We start from the raw sequence: 21,720 nt of genomic DNA, 5'->3' as shown, positions 1-21,720 counted from the left end.
AAAATTATTATTGTTTTCGTTATAAACCAAAGTAATTTCAAGATACATTTTTGTAGAAGTTCTACACCTTCCTTTGGATTATGTAACCTATTGTGTTATTTACATCTATCATCTTCTCAATCCACTTGCACCCCTAAAACTAACTGTGTAGATGAGCGATTACATTTAAAATCTAGGAAAACCATTGATGAGTATATCCATAAAACTGGTAAAATCAAGGGAAATGTGTTGACTTGGCGACGTACCATCTGAGGAATAGCCTGTAAGTCCTCCAAAGATGACCAGAACATAACTAACATCCAGCTCCCTCATAATCTCATAGGCACGCTCTTCTGTGGATGCCATAGCCTAAAAAAACAAAATATAAACTTGTCAAAGTAATTCTCGTTAACAAAGCAACATTTCCTCGTCTAGCTCACCTGTCCAACTCTCGAGATGTGCGTGTTATTCCACGTGTTGTTGTCCACTAGAATGGTTCGATTAGCCATGGCTGTTATCTGGTAGCCATAATCCCACCATGACATAACCTTGGAATCCTGAACAATGACAAAACAATTCAGACACTTTTCCTCCAAATCTAATTAGCTCAGCCTTTCTCACACTAATATATTCAAGGGGCGTGGCGAGCACACAGTCACACGTGCACCAAATGTAACAATTAAATTCAGTGTTTCCCCATACAATAATTTATACGTTACATTAAATTCATTTGTAAATTTGAACCGCCACAAAAAGTATTTTTAGATTTGGCGTGTTGACATTTGCTCAAACACATTGAAAGGTGGACCTGTCTGTAGCATGTCACTCAAACTATATAAAGTCGGTTGCATCGTAACATCTGCTTCCTAACAGACTTTAAACGTGCTGACTTGGTCCTGCATTATGACGCATAAATTCGATAATATAGCATACATGCAATGAAGTGTAAATTATAGGGGTGTCCTGATCCGATATTGCTATTGGTCCGATATTTTAAAAAAAAGTATCGGATGGTATTGGCTTGCATATAAAATATCTAATATAAGCCCGGATGTATACCGGTAATGGCCAACATGCAAGGCTCCAGTATCTGTATCATATCGAAAGTGAAAAAGTTGTACAGTACATCAGGACAGCCCTGGTAGTAGTAGTAGTAGTAGTAGTAGTAGTAGTAGTATTTTGTCTATTATGGTTAGTATATGAAATTGTTGGCAGTCCCAAATTGTCTTATTCACTAATCCTCTGAGTTATTTTGCTATTGCCTCTAGATGTAGATGAGAGACTTCTTTCAGTGTGTGTCATAAATTATCTTAAAAAATCAGCGCACACGAGGGATTACCAGTATTAACTAACACCGCTAATCGCTCGCGTCGCTGATTGACATAGAAAGACATACCCTAATCTAAACTTACTTAAACACATTGCTGTCTGAGCAACTAAGATATTCAATTGTGCACATTGAGCCTACAGGCTGTGCTCTAAGATAAAGATGCATACAACAACATTTCTACAACAGGAAGTGAACCCACGTGATGTTACAAAAACAACCGTTTTGCCTTATGATTAAAAATTACTCTGAAAACCTTGACAAATCAAACAAAAAACAACAACATTTTAAACACTCAAACTAACAATAACACTGTATGGCTCGTAAAGTCAGAACAATATTTAGGGCCTGATTTACTAGGCTCTAAGTTCATCGCTCTAAACAGCGTTTGCAATCTCTAAAATTACGTGTTGCGTGCAATTTATTAACACTGTAGCAATTGTATAGTGGTGCAGACCACCTTTTTTGCGTGTACTATAATTGGCTTTCACCACGGAGACACTCTCATTCCCTGCACCCCATGCTCATACTTAGCGTTTTGCTATGTTTTCAAACATGCAGGAGACATGACACGACTTTTTATGGCCATTTTTACCGCTGAAGTTGCGCTCATTGGAGAGAGGCTGAACTTACTCTGCTCAAGAAGCAAAAAAATGCATAATTAAAGAAGTTTTTTTCATATAAGAAATATTTAAAGAATATTTCTATTTGAAAAAAATGAACTAAATTTAAAAAATACTTAAGGACGCCAAAACATATCGGTTGAATGTTTTATAATCAACCCCTCAAGCAGCTATAAAATTATGTTGCTGAATAGACGTTATATTTCATATTTTTTATTTCTGTCCGTCCACCAAAATGTTGACACACAAATGGGGTGTGGAGAATTGTCGTCTATCCATCGTCTGTCTGTGAAGCGGGAGCACTGATCCTGCAGTGCTACATAAAATAATGCTTGCAAAACGGTGGTGAGTGTTGATAAATCACATTGCGCGTACTAAATAATTAGATTTGAATCTTCTTCTCACAGTATTTTGGGCGTTTTGATGATCAGCATATATTTTGCATATTATTGAAGACAGACGTGTAAAATGGATTGCATGCCTTATTCTGCTCACTTATCAGATGCAATCCACTCTGCACACCTTTAGTAGATCAGCTTTGCGTGTTTTTTATTCCACGTAAACTTTCAGTAAATCAGGCCCTCAATGTTTCTTCTGCTAAGGTAAGTATATTGGGTGTCTGTTTTTTTATCTATTTGGTTAAAAATATTTTACAACTATACCATAATAATGATAACCGAGATACTTTTGGTCTCGATAACCATTATATGAAGTGTTCATGTCGTTTCTGCCACACATTTACACGCTGCCATGCTGTACACATGCATGTGTGCACTCCAAACCTAACTGCTAAGGCTGTAAAGAGTCGTTTTAACAACGATTCAATTCGATTCAGAATTTGTGGTTGCTGATACAATTCAGGGATGTTATTGGGATGTTATTTTTTTAGAATGATACAATCCGAAACGATTCAGTGTGTTGAAATTGCTTCAGTAACTTTTTGGCAAAAACAAAATCGAGCAGTGAGACTGTAAAAAATACTTGATACTGGACACTGCAAGTGAAGTTTTCTATATTGATGTTATTATTTGTAAGGGAATTAGGTATAAATACATTATGTATACAAACAAACTTTTTAACAATTATTGGCCAATGCATTTACATCTTATTTGAATAAATTGCAACCAACACTTCAGGTTGAATTAACAAGAGGAAACCTTTTTCTGCTCACATTTTCAACATTCTAATTTTGCTGTTGTTTTCCAACATAAAAACAATACAATATTAATATAAACAAAAGTGCAACCAGGTTCAGTTGGCAGTAGATTTGCCTGATAAATGGATTTCAACCAAATCTTTTCAAGTTAAATGAGTAGCGGTTTGACCTGGATTTTCATAAAGCAAAACGGAAGTGACAGCAGACAAGTTTCGGTTTGTGGTTTTGACTGACCTCAGGAGTGTTGTGACGAAGCCAGTAGTAGGCCTCCCTGAAGTCATCAAAAATGATGCGACTGCCATCGCCTCCACGTGCAGACAGGACAATTGAGGGAGAAGAGTAGGCTTCGCTTGTCACCCAGGTAGAGTGGAAGGTGTATGTGATGAGGAAGAAGGACATGACCAGAATCATTCCAGAGGCAACCTTGGACAGACAACATTGTATTGTCAGCAATTAACTGTGTCAAAGCAACATATTGATGATAATCAAACGTTTTGTAAGTCCATTCTGTGTATCTATCAACCTAACATGCATATTGTATACCAAGACTGTGGAAGAACGTCAGAGGGTCTGCAGAGAACAAAAAAGTGAGGCTGCAACTGTTGTTAGGAAACAAACTACTGGACTACTATGATCAGCCCAACCCCTGGAGTTTCACTCGCTAGCATTAGTTTATAGCTATAGATGGACATAGCATTGATTTCTAACCATGGCAACGAAGGAAGTTGAGCGGTATGAAGAAGTGGATATTATCTAGTAAATTAAAAAAAATTAATCATCGAAAACATGATCGTAGGGCTGGACAATTAAATCAAAATCAGATTTCAATTATGGCTTCTCATGATCATAAAAAAATAATTGGGAAAAAAAACCCAGATGAATAAAATAGATGAGGAGCGAATGCGTGAAAAAACAGTGGGATCTCACCATGGTTGCTACTTCTTATTTGACACAGTGCTAGTATGCCTATCCAATAATCACTAAACACAAAAAAAGTAGGGCCAAATGATTTCCACATTTACTTAACGGACGGATTCACAGAATTGGCCAATAAAAAGGAATCCGTCTTTGAATGCAGAATACCACGGAAATGTACATAAATGTGACTGAAATGCTGCCATTGTGAGTAGAAGGAACATTTGTTTGGGAAAATAATGTGTCCCGGACAGCTCATTCATCCCCGAAGCAAAACAATCAACCACCTGGTCCTGAATTAAAAAACAATATCGAGACAGCCACCTGAACCACCGACTGAACTACGAAGCTAAAGCAAGCAAGAACAATCCATTCACCCAGAACACATCTCATCTGCCTGTTTTGTAGTAAAATACATCATTGATGTAACATTAATGTACAACAGGAGGACAGCAGTCGCTACTTGAGCGGCTTTCTCTTAAGCCGTCTCCAGAGAGTTGTAGTGGTCGTGTTGGTGGCCGGGCGACGGCCATAGCAATGACGCTTGGTGGATCCTCCGGGCTACCAGTGAGTACTGTTCTCTACAGTAGAACACACTCAAGGCTACTACTGTATTGGGTGAAACGAGTGTAAAGGTGACTAAATAAGTGTTATTTTATGTTTAGAGGGCTCTAAATATGTTAAAAATACTTTTTAAAAGGTCGTAAACAGTTTTTGCTCTTGAAAATATCGGATTTATTCATAATAATCCTACTTTCGTTTACCACGGTCAGGATGACTATACGACGACTATACTGCTAAAATAACATCAACTGATTAAATACAGCCAACAAGGTAAGACACTGGACACATCACAAGTCATCAAAATAAAATAGAAAAAAGTAAGAAGTAAAGCTATAATTAACTCCTAAAAACACAATAGAAATTAAATGTGCCTTGCTCAGCATTGCTTTCTCTCAAAGCATTTCAACAGGGTTTTCATTGTGTCCAAGGTTGATCAAATCAATTTAAATGGTACCTTTTGATTTTCGGAGTCAATCAAACCCATCCATTTATCCATTTCCTACCGCTTGTCCCTTTCGGGGTCACGAGGGGTGCTGGAGCCTATCTCAGCTGCATTCCGGCAGTAGGCAGGGTACACCCTGGACAAGTTGCCACCTCATCGCAGAGCCAACACAGATAGACAGACAACATTCACACTCACGTTCACACACTAACACTTACTTCATTTTTGATGGGGTAGGTGGAGTCCTGCTGCTTTTTGCTCTTTTTGTCTGGCCGGCTGACATCCAAATTCTTCATGTAGGTGGTGAGTACCTGGGACACACCGATGCCAGACAGGATACACATCACAGGCGCCAACACCAACATCAAACGAACCTAGAGAGACAAGAAACATGATGTACATTTCCACACAGGATATGAACTAGGTGTGACTCTCTAGATATGCCTAAGTGATTGATTGTATTAACATGTTACACTGATTTGCCGTAAAGTTATTTTTATTTTAGACAGCGCGGGTCTATCATGCCCTTCTTGTCACTCTTCTAACATTAATGATAGTATTTACCAGAACTATAAATTCATTGCCTTAAAAATATAGGGTCCCGATAAAACTTATCCACTTCAAATATGATACCGATATTGCAGGCATTGATAATGGCCGATACCAATTTCGATCTGATACAATATCAGCAATAATATTGTTTACTTATTTTGTAGCTCTGTATGCTGGATCGTGGTACTGCTGGAAAGAAGTAAATGAGAGGAGGCTGGAATAAACAGTATACTATTTAGTTGTTATATCTTGTTTTCTTAGACTTCTGAGTCTCATTTGCAAGTAGGCATTAATTTCAGTTTGTCCTAGGTGTGTTACTGTAGTCAGGAAGTAGTATTTGCCATTAGGCTAAATGTGCCAGTCTTGTCTTTTGTTGAGCTACAAAGTGTTTAAACCAAAGGTCTTCAACATTTTTCAGGCCAAGGCCCCCCAAACTGACAGAGATGGAGCGAGGACACCCTAATATGTTCTGTGCAAAATTGTGTTTTAAATGAAACTGATCCTAAGGGTATCTTGTTATTGCGCAATACTAAGATAAATAAATAATTCAGTATAACACAGCCTGGCTAGCGAGCCAATCGCTAGCTGGCGACTAAACTGCAAATGGCAAGCTGACATCTAGAGCGCCAATCGCTGGCTGGTGACTAGAGCGCCAATTGCTGGCTGGTGACTGGAGCGCCAATCACTGGCTGGTGACTAGAGCGCCAATGGGAGAGTGGCCATGGCACAGCCATTTATAAACTACAATACAATGTATTAGATACATTTTAATGTGCATTTAAAGACATTTAAATTTGAGAAGAATTGCAGAGGGAATTAAAAAATATTTATTAAAAAAGTATAATCAACCAAAAATTTCACAACCACCTGCGTACGGTACCGCTGCGGACTCCCTGTTGAAGACCTCCTTTTTTATACAATAAACAAAATAAAATCTTCTATGCTAACAAGTAGCATATTTTTGGCACATCAAGCGAGTGCATTTATTTTAATGCATTTCTTTTATGTTTGAATGTCACACAAAAGTTATTTTATATCTCATGTAAGCCCTATTGATATACTTTGTTCAGATTTACAGGTGTTTTGAAATCACGACTCTTAAAAGGCTCCCACATTGACACAAGCTGTTTTATGTCTGCTAAGCGAGCAAAAAGAGAAGTTAGCAGGAGCAGAACAGACAGCTTGTATTAGAGTTTCGATATCAGACGTTTTAGATGCAGGCCGATATTGCTGATATCAGACCGATGGCTAATATTAATATCAGATCATAACAACCTTACTTAAAAGGGTTCAAACCTGCTTATTTCAATGATATTTAAACTGAAACTGGATCCCAGAGGTGGACAATAGTAAGTTTATTTTAAAATAACTTCATTAATCCACATTCTTCTTCTCCATTTAAAGATACACAAAGGTGGAGCTGACTTTGCGTAAAACAATCCAAGTGAGCTTATACAAGACGTACCATGACAGCTGAGAAGTACATGCTGGTCACACCATACATGATGATGAAAATCCTTGCATCTGACAAGTTGTTGAAACAGTAGTAAAGACCAACTGTTTGAAAAAGGAAAGGAAACAAATTAGTGCTCAGAGCATTCGAAGACCTGTGTGAGGTGCACCCATGGACGGATGGATACTTTATTTTGACCACTTGTCCAATCTAATAACATCCGATACAACAGCTGTATGAAATAATATTAGTTTAAATGTCAGAGAACAATAAACAAAAAATCTTGAGCCCGAGGGAAAACTACAAGTATGTTAGTGGATTGTAACAGAATCAAGAGAAAAAAAAATAAAGAGCTCATCAAAAATTTAAGCTTACAGCCTCCAGAAGTAAAAATCTGTCTTTCACATTATTTTCTGTTAGTCACACTGTAATAACCTTCTCCTAATAGCAAAGACAAAACAGCTTTCTGTCTTTGAATGTGACATCGTTGAGGTGTGTGAGAAAGGCCTCTTATAATACAGGGATCACAGTTAGGTAAAATAAAAATACAGGAATTGAAAAATATCAGCTGGGGGTCAAGGGGCCCTTTTGGGATTTCAGGGGGCACCGATTTTAAATATTTTAAAATGCATTTCCGACAATAGAAATTCTGTAAAAATGCAAGAAAACTGACCCATGGTTTCTATGTATTAAATGCAATTTAACTGAAAACTACAATTATTTTTCATGACTGTACCACAGCATAAATAGTGTGTTTTAGTTTAGAAAATATCTACACCATATCAATAATAATAGCTATTCACAAATATACATGCATAGTTTATTTTATTAGGTCAATGTTTTGTTTGGTTTGAGAAAATCTCTTCACTAAATCACTATAAGGTATTTCATTAATACATGAGATATGATGGCTATATAGAAATGTACATGCTGTATAGCAAAATCTTGACACATCTGTAAGAAATCGTTCTTTTTTGGAAAGATTTTACTGCAGAGGAACCTGACAATCTTTTTCTTGGCTTCCCTGACCTGGCTTTCTCCTTCTGTGTTGAAATAATCGTGAGCACGCCAGAACAAGCAATTACATGAAACATGTTTGTGTTATTATATTGGGGACGGCGTGGCGAAGTTGGGAGAGTGGCCGTGCCAGCAATCTGAGGGTTACTGGTTCAATCCCCACCTTCTACCATCCTAGTCACGTCCGTTGTGTCCTTGGGCAAGACACTTCACCCTTGCTCCTGATGGGCCTGGTTAGCGCCGTGCATGGCAGCTCCCGCCATCAATGTGTGAATGTGTGAATGTGTGAATGTGGAAAGTGTCAAAGCGCTTTGAGCTCCTTAAAAAAAAAAAAAAAAAGGTAGAAAAGCGCTATACGAGTACAACCCATTTACCATTTACCATATTTCTAAACAAAATCACAACACAATCTTTATCAACCCTACACTACCTATATTAACATATAAAGTACCAAAAATTGTGAAGATGTTTAGGACACAGTTTCTAGCAAAAACGCAGCAAAGCCGCTGCTATTTTTGTTTTGTCGTTTTATAGCGTGCAGTTTCGCGCCATTCCGAGCGTTTCCGAATGTCGACAGAAGCAACCAACACAGACCAAGACATACGTAATCAACACAAATAAATCAATAAACTATTAAATAAATAAATTGGTTTAGTGTTTTGTACAGAAATCTAAAAAAATACCACTTTGGCAAGAATAGCAGAATTAAGATAAATAGCAGACGTTTGGGATCCCTGGAATTGTCACCTGTAGTGGGGCAACAAATTGTGTTACTAACATGCTTTTATTTTCAAGGCCGGGCTTTATAAGCTACAAAGAAAAAATTTGTTTTTAAATAAAACATATTAAATATAACACTGCCCCTGCCATGCCCGCGCCACCACAAATAGCCTACTATCGTGTGGAACCACTGAGGTCTGTCTTTAGATTTTACAAGTGGTCACAATAGTGTCAAAAGAAGGAATGTGTTGTTCAAGTGCACGCTTGCCTGGGTACATAAAGACCAGCAGCTGCAGGTCAAAGTAATAGGAGGACCATGTTGTGGGCTGGTGCTCAGAGACAGAGGCAATGATGGGGATGTTGTTCTTGGCATACGAAGGGTCCAGCAGGGAGTAGAAACGACCAGTCCATGGAGAGATCTTTCCTGGGGGCACAGCAATCAATGACATTTAGTTACTTTTGTGATCCTCCTGAAACAATCCAGTTCAAAAGACATCTTAGTACCCACCTGTCAGCATGAGAACTGTGCCCACGGACAGCAGGAAGAAGCCCACCAGGGAGATGACGCTCTTAAACAGCACCTCAAATTGCTGAGCGTTGAGCTTGCTGCGAAGGTAGTCTACAAAGGCGTGAATTTGGCACAAGCCGAACACACCGAAGGCCGCCATGTGCTCAGATGACTGCACCGGCTAAATGGGAGCGATAGACAAACTGTAGCTCACTGAAATTCTACCAAACATTTCTAAAAATCATTCTCTCAAACCGATCATTACCTGGAAACCAACAAAGGAGATCTGCATGGACAGGATGGTGCCCAGGCAGTACACGGTGCAGTAAGCCACATAGATGCGGTGAGAAAACCTTCCTGTGAGCATCAGAACCAGGACGTGAAGAGGGATCAGGTTGATCAGGAACACGTACCCACCCCAGGAAGAAACCTACACACACAAAAACATGTCGATAATGCCCACTTAAGAAAACAACAAAAAATACCATTAGACGATACACATGGATAAAGATTGAGAGGGACAAGAAATCCGACAAAAGAAAAATACATTCGGTTGATTTTTACAATAAAACAGTAGGTAGAGTGGCTGTGCTAGAAACCTGAGGGTTCCTGGTTCGATTCCCGGCTTCCGCCACCTTAGTCACATCACTCTTTGCTCCTGATAGGTCGTGGTTAGTGCCTTGCTTGGCAGCTCTCACCATCAGTGTGTGAATGTGTGTGTGAATGGGTGAATGTGGAAATAGTGCCAAAGCGATTTGAGTACCTTGAAGGTAGAAAAGCGCTATACAAGTATAACCCATTTACCATTTATTGAGATGTCGATACCAACATGCAAAAAATGCATTGTGTGAGTAAACACGCTCATTAAAAAGTTTTGTTCTAAGAATTACTGTTGTTTGTTTTATATCTACACCAAAATCTCGCAGCACACGCAATGTCCCTTTGCTCAAGCCAGTGCATGTTAAGGCCCGTTTTAAGTTTGCCAATGACCATCTGGATGCGGATTTAAGCGGAAGTGAGATCTACATGATTGTATAAACACTTTTGCGCACGCGCTGTTTTTATCCCTTTTTAACGTTCTTAATCTATTTTTATTAGTTTTATTTTCCTTCTCTTAATGCACACGTTAATTTAAAAACGCTTATGTGGAAGATTACTTTTAATAATTGGACTTAAATCCGTTACCGGCAACAATGAATAAAGACGACGCCATCTCACACGAAAGTTAAAAAGTTGTCTCACCTGCTAGTCATGTATGAGGATGCTAGACCACGGGAACAATTACTTAAAAAGATGTCTCACATGCATAAATACATCCAACACATGTAGGACGAGACGCAGAGGAAAGACTCACTCTTGGCCATCCTAAAGTCTCATCTTCCGGCGGTGTCCAGCTGGCTAGAAACATCTCAGACTGGTGAGTCCCCCCTCTGCAAATGGAGACACAGTTTTCTGGGATCTGACCTCTTCCTGCCAGCAGCCTTTGTGTTTTTCACTCCAAGTAAGGGGGTTTCCTGGACCAAGGTGGTTGTTCGCAGGCGCAGAAGGCCGCCGAGCACGATTCACTATGTGGCTCCTTCACTCCTGAGCTTGCCACTATGCGGCTCTGTCCGTGAGTGAGAAGACGACCACCCTTGACCTGCACCAGGAAGCTGCACCTGCCCCGTGCCACAGACACTGCAGCCATCCCTCCACTTACAGCTATGTGTGCTTCAGCAGACGGATGTCCAATACAAGGGGCTGTCGCCGCCCCACTCTTCCATCTCCTTCCAGTTCAGGCGGCTGATTAAGGGCATGGTGCGCTGGCACTCCACCCCTCCCTTCATCTGACGAGGGTACTGTTGTGGGAGGCGGGAAACCTGAACTAGCTTGCTTCTCTGACGATTAAGTGGATGTTCCCACAACCTTAATTATCAGTGATTTCATTGTACGGCACGTCCGCACGATGGGGCCGGGCCGTTCACCCCACCGTTCTTCGGTTCCACTGTTATGGACGTAACAGAGAAAATACCGGACATCCTGAAATCTCACGAGACGACGAAAAGGACATAATTTACACATGGGCAAACGACATCCGCAGGTAGCAGTTCTAAAGCAGGACTTCATCCACTTCCTCACCACCGTCGCTCAGTTCCAGGCAAACACTTTTATCTCCAGTCCCACCCCCACCTGTAGCAGAGGGATAGGCAACTTCAGCAGGCTGTTTAGCCTCAACACCTAGCTCTCTTTTGCCTGTCGCTCGCACCATGGCGGCTTCATCGACAACTTCATCGACAACTTCGACGTGTTTGGGAGGGACAGAATCTCCTTGGGACATTTAAACAGAACTGGAACCCACATGCTGTCTGCCAACCTGGCAACAGCTCAACTGTCCATTAGTGACTGACGTACCCATACACTCAGTTCCACCTTCATCAATTTTAAATAACTCACTGAAATTAAATTGAGCGGCTTTTAACAACAATTACACGTCATTTGAGCAGCACACCTTTGTTTTTAGCAGCCCTCCCATTCTGTGTTTATAGACCCTTCCCCAAGCCCCTACCCACCAAGTACGTCACACAACAGGGCACACACCTGGACTTGGTCATAAGCCATTGACTGGTAACATCTGCTTACTTTCTGCTGTAACATGCTTCCATTTACACTTCTTAAACTTTACAAAGCAATGATTTCTCCGTGTTGTTAAAAGCTAGCTTACCTAGTTGATAGCTTAGTTATTAGCATGCCTGCTCCTGGCTTGCTCTCAGTGTGTAACATGTTTAGCCTTGTTCTTCAGTGATAATATACCTGATAAAAATATTTGAGACACTAAAAATGCAGTTAATTTGCCATAATGTAGGTGATTAATATTAACTTAGAGGAGCTGCTCCTCATTGTGTATGGAGACACATAATGAGCTGCTAGTGTGTCATCTAGTAAGGATTAGCGTTTGTGATCTGCTTTAAAAAGGTATTTATCGGCAACGATGATGTACTTTTTCACGAAAATCGGCTGAACAATGGGCACATCCCTCCCTAATTGCAATATCTTTAGAAGCTAAAATAAAGGGCCCTCCCACAAACTGTGTTTTTTCCGTCATCAAATTGTGTGGAAAAATTTTTGACACCCGTAGTCTTTGCTTTGTTTGCTTGATCTGCTCACCATGTAGAAGTAGGCAAGAGCGCACATCGAGGACCAGTACACAGATCCTGACTTAACGGCCTTGATCCACATGTAGTAAGTCAACAGCATACAGAAGATGGCAATACCTAAGTTGGACATAGGGCAAAAAAAACCATGTTATTTTCGGGGCTTCTAAAAATGCAATCTACATGTAATGTGTATGCAATGTAAACCTTCATTATCATAGGAGCCAGCAACAGAACGAGAGATATAACCAGGCACCACAGCGATCATGGCTGCAGCCAGAAGCCCAGCACCCGCATCCTAAACAGACAGAAGACCAGTAAATAGCAATACTTAGCTAATATTAGAGAGGCCAATTTTATGCAAAACCAACTTTTTTTTACCTATTGGTACCTGATGTGTATTTTGGATCTTCATAAGTCCCAAATCAAACCGAGGAGGCATTGCGGAGATATTTCGAAACCAATTTTGCCTTCCTTCATACTTCTGCTAAATGATCCGTTTGGAATTTGCTCTATTTTTGAACAGCTGTGTGCATCTGCCATTGTCGTCCGATGCTGTGGTCAATAAACTCCTTTTTCGCTATCCTTTTGTTGTCTATGGATGTTCTCATTCATCCAAGTCATTGTAATCTCAGGGCATTCAATCGATCGCAACTGGACTGTTTGGTCTGTCTTAGACGTGTTGCCTTTCTTCCAAGTAGGCTTCATCAGTTCATGCTCATATGCTTAGATTGGTCAGATCTAAGTATACAAAGTAGCGTATAGTTTGAAATAGGGTTGTACTGTATACCGTTACTAGTAAAATACCGTGGTACTAATCAATTGGAAACAGTACTACACTACCTTTAAAAAATATCGGTACCGTTTATGCTGCTGTACGGCGGGGACTACAGCGCCGAGGCGCATGATGTTGAGTGTGTCAAAACGCACACACAAAGTGCTTACAAGCAATAATATCGTGGAGAAGAATGGCAAAAAACTTCAATTCTACTGGTTAATAAAGAGGGTGCGTGAAGCGCAATATTAAAGTATTTGGGTTTCAAAACAAACAATAAAGGCGACGCTTTAAACAGGGAGGCGCCGCGCTGCAAGTGTTGCTTTAAAAACACGCCTTGCCAAATGTGGCAATTAGTATTACCACCTTGGCTTCAAACGTAGGTAAACATTTAAATAATAAGCATTCAGATCTGCACAAGGAGTTATAAAGAGTGACCGGTAATGTCGTTGTTACACTTTTCCAGCTGTTCAGCTCTTGTGCAGACCGTAGTCGAGGAGCACAGGGCAGATGTTCCCTTCAGGGTCGATGTTTTCCTCGGGGGGTGTGCTAAGCCCTGCTTTTGGGTCAGACTGACAAGGCGGCCGAGTCGTGACAATCACTTTACTATTCGTTTTGCAGGACACAACAGGGAACGTTCATCACTCTACTGCAAAGTGCACCCGCTCCCTCATTCTCGCTTTACTCGCCCATTCACTCAGTGACGTCATTCGGCCAACACGTTGCCATTCTCGCAAACAAATATGCTAGTCTCATAAGTAAACCAGCTTCTCTGTTGTGCACATATAGATACGTAGATGCGCACACAGCTGCTTGGCTTGATGCCAAATATTAGCGGAGCTAAAACCGCCCAATTAGCGTCAACTAATGCAAGTAAAATGACTGAATTTTGTAACAAATTCCTACAATTGGGGTTTTATCTTTAATTATATTCTTGTATGTGTACTTTTATCCATAGTTTTGTTTTTAGTATTTACTAATAATTGTATTTTTCTTAAAGCACAGACCATCATTGGCAACCATAAATCATGAAGCATTTAATATGTCAATAAAGCTTTTGTTCTATTCTAACCTAATACTTGATTATGGCAGACTATGTGTAATATGGAAAATTGTAAATTGTTCTTTGAGTGCAACAAGAAAAGCCCCTTTAACCTTCTAAAGTTCTTATTTAAGTGCAATAGGAAACATATGTTTAATGTATTGTAAGATTTCTCAATATGGACATTTTTTGTACTTTCTTTTATTTTAAAAAGTTTTGAAAAATATCAAAAAGTATCGATATACATTTTGGTACCGGTACCAAATTAGTAGTAAACGGGACAACCCTAGTTTAAACTTAATCGGTCAGTAGACTCATTATGGAAGCGTTAAAAACTACAACAAAAATGACCGGGAGAAGACACTGTCGAAGTGGAACCACGTAAATAAGATCGCCCACAAAACGGTGCATCCTGAAGAGACGGCCAGAAAGCAGATTGAAAACGGTGTTTTGTAAAACTTTGTCTATGCAAAATTTTGACCAAACACCATTACATGTTATGTAGACCACAAGGAGGTGTCTCAAATGTAGAAAAAAAAATCTAAATCTGACCCGTTTAAGTCACTATTCGATGAATGCATACATGAACATTCATGTCATTCATTGTGGCAAGTTATCCTTCATTTAAAATACCTTCAGCTCCTTGGTGAAGTGATAGGTGACGATGGCGGTGAAGGAGGAGAACAAGGGAGCAAGAAACACGCAGACATTGCGGATGTCGATGGTGATGTGGAAAAAATGCAAGGTGTGGTACAGGGCAGCTGAGGTGATCATCAGTCCTAGTGAGGGAGAGAATAAAAAATCCAAAATTAGCCATATGAAATAAACCAATGTTTCTACTGGATGTCAAACAATTTTTTATTGAGGGCCACATTGCAGTTATGACTGCCCTCAATAGTCTGAAACAGTAAAAATATATGAATATTAATGAATAACCGCCTGCACACTAACTGCACACTTCTTGATGCATTTTGTAGGGCTGTCAAAAAATAACTACTGTGAATGATCACAAAAAATAATTGCATAATCATGTATAAACACAGATTAATCACAAAACGAACGCACATTCCTTCACCTTAAGCGTGGAAGGTGTGTGTTGCTATACAATCAGGAATCTGGTCAATGCATACGGGAGTGAGAAGACTTCGACTGGTGTACTCGCAGGCCTATCTTACTTCAAAATACACCCAGATGGTATTTTAGATAAAACTGTTAGCAAGTTTTGAGCAATTTAATGACAGACATTCAAGAAAACATCTAAAAATTAACTGTATGACATTCTAACAATAATATGGCATAATCGTAAGTAATATCAATTATGCAAGTAAGTAATAATGTGATTAATCAAGATGAATACAAATTGATTAATCTGATTTAAAAAAGTAATCATCTGACAGCACACTTTTTTACGGGATTGGTTTGAAATTATGAATCAGGGTGACAAGAAGATATTTATTTATTTATTTTACAAAAAATGCTTGGAACACATGTTGACACTATTATGTTAGATCCACTATGGACTGGACTTTCACAATACTATGTCAGACCCACTCGACATCCATTGCTTTCGGTCTCCCCTAGAGAGGGGGGGGGGGGGGGGGGTTACCCACATATGCGGTCCTCTCCAAGGTTTCTCAGAGTCATTCACATCGACGTCCCACTGGGGTGACTTTTCCTTGCCCTTATGTGGGCTTTGTACCGAGGATGTCGTTGTGGCTTGTGCAGCCCTTTGAGACACTTGTGATTTAGGGCTATATAAATAAACATTGATTGATTGATTGATTGACCTAATGTTTGTTGCATGGTCAGAAAATATTAAAGTTAAAGTACCAGAAAAGTGGAAAAACAAGTTGACTTTATGTGCTTACGGTAATTGTGTTTCATTGTATCCATTAATCATATCGAATTGTATTTACAATCTGTCTAAACATCACAAAATGCCACAAAGTCAGTCAGCCATTTTGATTTTCAAACGTCAATCTCCGGTTATTTCCGGAGATTGACATCACTGGAGGAACGCTTCTGCACTGTGACCATAGTATAAGATCGGTCATACTGGAAATATTCAAAAATTAGAGAGATGTGCTGTCCATCATTTGCACTCCTTATATGAGACATGAACACATTTGACTTTTTTTATGCATCCATCCATCCATTTTCTACCGCTTGTCCCGTTTGGGGTCGCGGGGGGTGCTGGAACCTATCTCAGCTACATTTGGGCGGAAGGCATTCTAAGTCGTAAATAATTAACTAAATAAAAAGTAAGCTAACAATCATGGAGTCAATGAGGGCTCCTCTCTATTTTGCCCACAAAACTCTCTAAATAACCATCCAAAACCCACCAACAACACTCTATTTATATCTCATGACATGAAAAGTAATCAATTATTAGTAATGTTATTATAAACACTAACGCAAACAAAGTATTTTAACACTGATAACTGAGAGCTAACTATAATTTATGCTGCACTGGACTTAAGGAGAGACTGAAGATGGCAGTAATGCAACATACATGGATGCAAACTTCCGTAAAACTGTAAAGAACAAGAAGAAGCTCATGCAGCTTGGCAGCATAGTCTCGGCGATGGCTTTGTTTTGGGGACGGCGTGGCGAGGTTGGGAGAGTGGCCGTGCCAGCAACCTTAAGGTTCCTGGTTCAATCCCCACCTTCTACCAACCTCGTCACGTCCGTTGTGTCCTTGGGCAAGACACTTCACCCTTGCTCCTGATGGGTCGTGGTTAGGGCCTTGCATGGCAGCTCCGCCATCAGTGTGTGAATGTGTGTGTGAATGGGTGAATGTGGAAATAGTGTCAAAACGCTTTGAGTACCTTGAAGGTAGAAAAGCGCTATACAAGTATAACCCATTTTTCTGCCGTTTTTGCTACTGCTGCATCGCGTCTCGGGTCGTCAAAGTTATTCTAGATTATAAATCATGCCTTTCATCTGGATAATAGGAGGATTTAGCCATGAATCTAGAAGTTGTTCATCTGTGACATTCAGTTTATACCCGGGGATGGAGGCAAACAGTCTCAGCAGCAACTATTTTAAACCTTCGTAGGATTAAAATTAACTCTTGATTTAAACTGGAATATATGGACATCCTATCAGTCGTCATCACACAGTAAGGGCAGACATTGTACAGTAAGTTATTGTTTCATTATGTTTGTTGTTTGTATTTTTTGTTTAGCACTGCTACATGATGCTTAGTGTTTTACTAAAGCACGGATCTGTTTAGCAGAGCTTCTAAAACTTGTAACTCACCCTCCTTGTATTCAGGACCAAAAACATACAATTCTGGACTATCATTTGTCCATAAGTAGTCATTGTTGGCTCCCACATAATCTGCATGATTTGCATTGTTGTTGGTGGGGGAAGGGATCTGCCGTTTCTAACCCTACGTCACACGATTACGTGACTGGCGAGCTCATTATCTCCCTAAATGGCTCAGGAATCTCTGTGAGATTGATACTATTTGGATCGTATCTATTTACTCAAACTTTGCAAGTATTTCAATGTCATAAATCAGATAGATATGACATTAGCTTCAATATAGAGGCAACTTGTTTTTCCACTCTATTGGTACTTTAAAAGACATGCAATTGCATGTATTACATGTAATTTTTCTGTCAAAATTTAAAGAATGAACACTTAAGCAAGAAAGATGAAGTGATTTATTGATGCACATTATTTGCAGGCTTTTGTGACGGGCTACATTAAACAAAGTGACGGGCCAAATTTAGCCCCAGGTCCTCGAGTTTGACACCTGTGCCCTAGATATTAAACTTTAAAGACGCAAGAAAATGCACAATTTGGACACCCCATACTCTGTAAAAACTAATGCTGACCTCTAACTTTGTACTCCTCAGTGCGTGCCCTGCTCCTGCGGCACACACACCACTGTGTGTGCTGACTACCTAAGGAAGCATGTTGCTCAAACTTTTAATTTTAAAACAAATAACGGAGTCGATGTTTTGTATAACATGATTGCAGGAGATGGAAGCACATATGTCAGCTGGAAGATAAAGTGTTACTTAATGTATCACAAAATCTAAAATGTTTACTTTTGGTAGCTTTATATTATACATGTGGCCACAATTACATGAACATATGGGAAATACTGCCCCTCTATGAGTAACACAACTCTTAGTAAGCCTTTAGCTTGCTAGCTTCCTATCGCAAGAGGATGGTAATGAAAGACATTGCAGATTATGCACATTTTATGATGCCGTCATATAGGTTGTATTGAGTCACATTACTTTTGAACGAAAGTAAAGAAAGTGGTGAGCCACCAAACCAACATGGCAACTGTGCAGCAAACAGAGTGCTAACTATCGGAGTACGCAAGCGGCCCAAATCTTACCACTAAAAGCAGATACAAGCAAACTATAAAAATATGCAATGGCAGAGATCCACGTACGTTACCAAAAAAGATTTGTCGAGTGACCTCAAATATTATCCGTTGGTCACGTTCCCAGATATGTCAAACTATCTGGTGCGCCAGACATCAATCTACACGAAAAACAGATAAAAACTTGTGAGGGAGCAGGGTTGGGGTGGGGGCGGGGTTTGGTGGTAGCAGGAGTGTATAATGTAGCCCGGAAGAGTCAGGGCTGCATGGGATTCTGGGTGTTTGTTCTGTTGTGTTTATGTTGTGTTAAGGTGCAGATGTTCTCCCGAAATGTGTTTGTCATTCTTGTTTGGTTTTGGTTCAAAGTGTGGCGCATTATTAGAAAGAGTGTTAAAGTTGTTTTATATGACCACCGTCAGTGTAACCTGTGTGGCTGTTGACCAAGTATGCCTTGCTGTCACGTATGTGTGCAAGCAGAAGATGTATATTGTATAACAAGTGTTGGGCTGGCACGCTGTAAATACAGATTGTAGAGGGCGCCAAATGTTGTACCATCATGGCACGCCCTTATTATAACCGAAAGGGTGAAAAATCGGTGAATATTAATCCCGGGAGTTTTTTGCGAGAGGCACTGAAATCCGGAAGTCTCACGGGAAAATTTGGGGGGTTCAGCAAGTAAGCTGCTGAGCCGCATCAGAGTGATCAAAGAGCCGCATGCGGCTCCGGAGCCGCGGGTTGCCGACCCCTGGCCTAGGGGGTCTGTATCGCTTCCACTGGCAATAAGCAATTTTGTGGAGGGTGAACCTGCCACACAAAAAACTACAAATGTGTTGACTTGCTTTACGGCATATGTCACTTCCCTCTTTTCCCATTTGTTAAAAGACGGATGTCAACTCGAACGCATACGTGCAATTACTGCTATCATGGCAGAAGCTGCAAAACAACAAAAACTCTAAAAGTTTTGTCTGAGGAAACAAAAAAAAAGAAAAAGGGACGCTACCTGGATAAAAAGACAGTCAAGGATCAAGATTGGCTCGAATTTCAAATTTCTCGAATATCTGGCACAAGCTCAAATCAATGATAATGCTAATGTTATCGGAAATTTGCATGGGAACATTAAATAGCCACCAGCTTGATAGCTCACAGTTCCACACTGACACGACCAGTCTTGCAACAAACTCAAAAGTACTGTATAAAGAAGAAACAATGCACTGACTGCAAACCGCAAATCAAAGTTTAAGTAAAATATGTAGTTTCTTACTGTGGAAAGATCAGTCATACTGAATCATTGTGGTATTATCGTGTCAGTTTATAGGTACATGGGAAATGTCAACGGCGCCGCCAAAATCTACCAAAACTGAAAGTTCTTAAGTAGGGATTTAAAGACAAATCTGTGTTGTTATTAATTATTAACGTATATTTTTTATATTATGTCGTTTTGCTCTATTTTAAATTGTTGCTACTTATTGTACAATATACTTTGATGAAAATGTTTCAAGTGTCTACTCTAGAGACTTTTTGTCCTTTTTGTCTTTATTAAAAACGCATAGAAACAAATCTAGCATCTTTTTTTTCTAGCAGGGCCCTTGGCGATTCGATTCTGTGCTAGAGAAGCTAGCTCTTGGGGCGCGGATCGTCATCTCGTGAGCTGGTGCGCGAGGTGGAGAAGTTACAGTTGGATCAGGTCGGACTCACATCGACAGACAGCAAGGGCTCTGGAACCAGTCACCTCGAGAGGGGCTGGAGACTCTTCCATTTTGCCGTTGCTAGTGGTGAGAGGTGATGGGCTGGGCTGGCATTTCTTGTTGCCCCCCCGGCTCGGGGCCTGTATGTTAGAGTTTAACTCAGTAGACGAAAGGGGATATTCCATCTGCCTTCGGATGGGGGGACGGGTCCTAACTGTTGTTTATGCTTACGCACATAACGCTTAAAGCTTAGCAAACCAGCCACAATTAAGTGCATCCCGGGGGCCCGAGCACCTGACATTGAGGCTAATCTTAGGGAGCTAACTCGCAACAGGCCTAGTAAACACGTACGACAGGCTAATCGCACCACTAGTTATACGAATATAGTTGTACACGTTGGCTCCAATGACACTAGAATGAGACAGTCAGAGATTACAAAGAGAAACATAGCCAGGACTTGTGATCTCGCTAGAAAGATGTCCAGGAATCGAGTAATTGTCTCTGGCCCCCTGCCTGCGAGAGGCAATGATGAGAGATATAGCAGATTAGTCTCGCTTAACAAGTGGCTGGCTAGCTTCTGTAGACAACAGGGACTAACGTTTATTGATAATTGGCCCTCTTTCTGGGGCAAACCAGGCTTGCTGATGAGGGACGGCCTTCACCCTAACCAGGAAGGCGCCATCATCCTGTCTAAGAATATAGACTACTGTTTAAGTCACATTTGACTAACTACACCAGAGCAAGCCCGGTCACAGGCAATTACAGAGCCTGCTAGTCCGGGTGAGGAGTCAGTTAAGCTAGAACTAGCCAGCACCAGGCTGGATAATTCCTGTACGCATAGCAATTTTCTTAGAATAACACACAACTCACATAATGTGTTTTCTGTTGTGCATGTGTCCGGGGTAGATATGCATTCTACTGAGGTGGCAAATCATGATGCGTTCAGTCGATCGCAGCATCAAGCAAACAATCTGAAAATTCCCGTCGTATCAATTCCTAGATATGGTCGAAACTATTTAAAGTGCACTACGTATAATAAACGCAACATTATTAATATTTCTACTACGGATAATTTAAACAAAAACTCGTCAAAACAGCCCAATACTTATAATATGGGCTTTTTAAACATAAGATCATTGTCTCCCAAAACGTTATTAGTTAATGAGGTCATTAGAGACAACAATCTTAACGTCATTGGTCTTAGCGAAACCTGGCTCAAACCAGACGAATTTTTTGCGCTAAATGAGGCATCTCCTCCTAACTATACGAATGCGCATATTGCCCGCCCCCTTAAAAGGGGTGGGGGGGTCGCACTAATACACAATGAAAACTTTAACCTTACCCCTAACCTAAATAATAAATACAAATCGTTTGAGGTGCTTACTATGAGGTCTGTCGCACCGCTGCCTCTCGATATGGCTGTTATCTACCGCCCCCCAGGGCCCTACTCGGACTTTATTAATGAATTCTCAGAGTTCGTTGC

The 21,720-nt window shown here is 40.3% G+C and overlaps 1 protein-coding gene across 2 annotated transcripts in view; it reads right to left on the bottom strand.

The window, feature by feature from the left end:
- Nucleotides 1-21,720, bottom strand: part of stt3a (STT3 oligosaccharyltransferase complex catalytic subunit A) — a 37,845-nt gene that overhangs the window by 6,528 nt on the left and 9,597 nt on the right. For both annotated transcript variants that reach the window (XM_061961823.2, XM_061961824.2), the window contains exons 5-15: nucleotides 14,838-14,983; nucleotides 12,595-12,685; nucleotides 12,401-12,507; nucleotides 9,522-9,686; nucleotides 9,257-9,437; nucleotides 9,017-9,172; nucleotides 7,024-7,115; nucleotides 5,225-5,380; nucleotides 3,320-3,508; nucleotides 420-536; nucleotides 246-348 (exon numbers count right to left, since the gene is read on the bottom strand). In XM_061961823.2, coding sequence (XP_061817807.1) covers nucleotides 246-348; nucleotides 420-536; nucleotides 3,320-3,508; nucleotides 5,225-5,380; nucleotides 7,024-7,115; nucleotides 9,017-9,172; nucleotides 9,257-9,437; nucleotides 9,522-9,686; nucleotides 12,401-12,507; nucleotides 12,595-12,685; nucleotides 14,838-14,983 — 1,503 coding nt within the window. The remainder of the gene's footprint in view (nucleotides 1-245; nucleotides 349-419; nucleotides 537-3,319; nucleotides 3,509-5,224; nucleotides 5,381-7,023; nucleotides 7,116-9,016; nucleotides 9,173-9,256; nucleotides 9,438-9,521; nucleotides 9,687-12,400; nucleotides 12,508-12,594; nucleotides 12,686-14,837; nucleotides 14,984-21,720) is intronic.

This window comes from Nerophis lumbriciformis, linkage group LG09, assembly GCF_033978685.3.
Source record: "Nerophis lumbriciformis linkage group LG09, RoL_Nlum_v2.1, whole genome shotgun sequence".
Lineage (NCBI taxonomy): Eukaryota > Metazoa > Chordata > Actinopteri > Syngnathiformes > Syngnathidae > Nerophis > Nerophis lumbriciformis.
The sequence above is the reverse complement of the archived record's forward strand: the minus strand, read 5'-3'. Positions and strand labels throughout refer to the sequence as shown.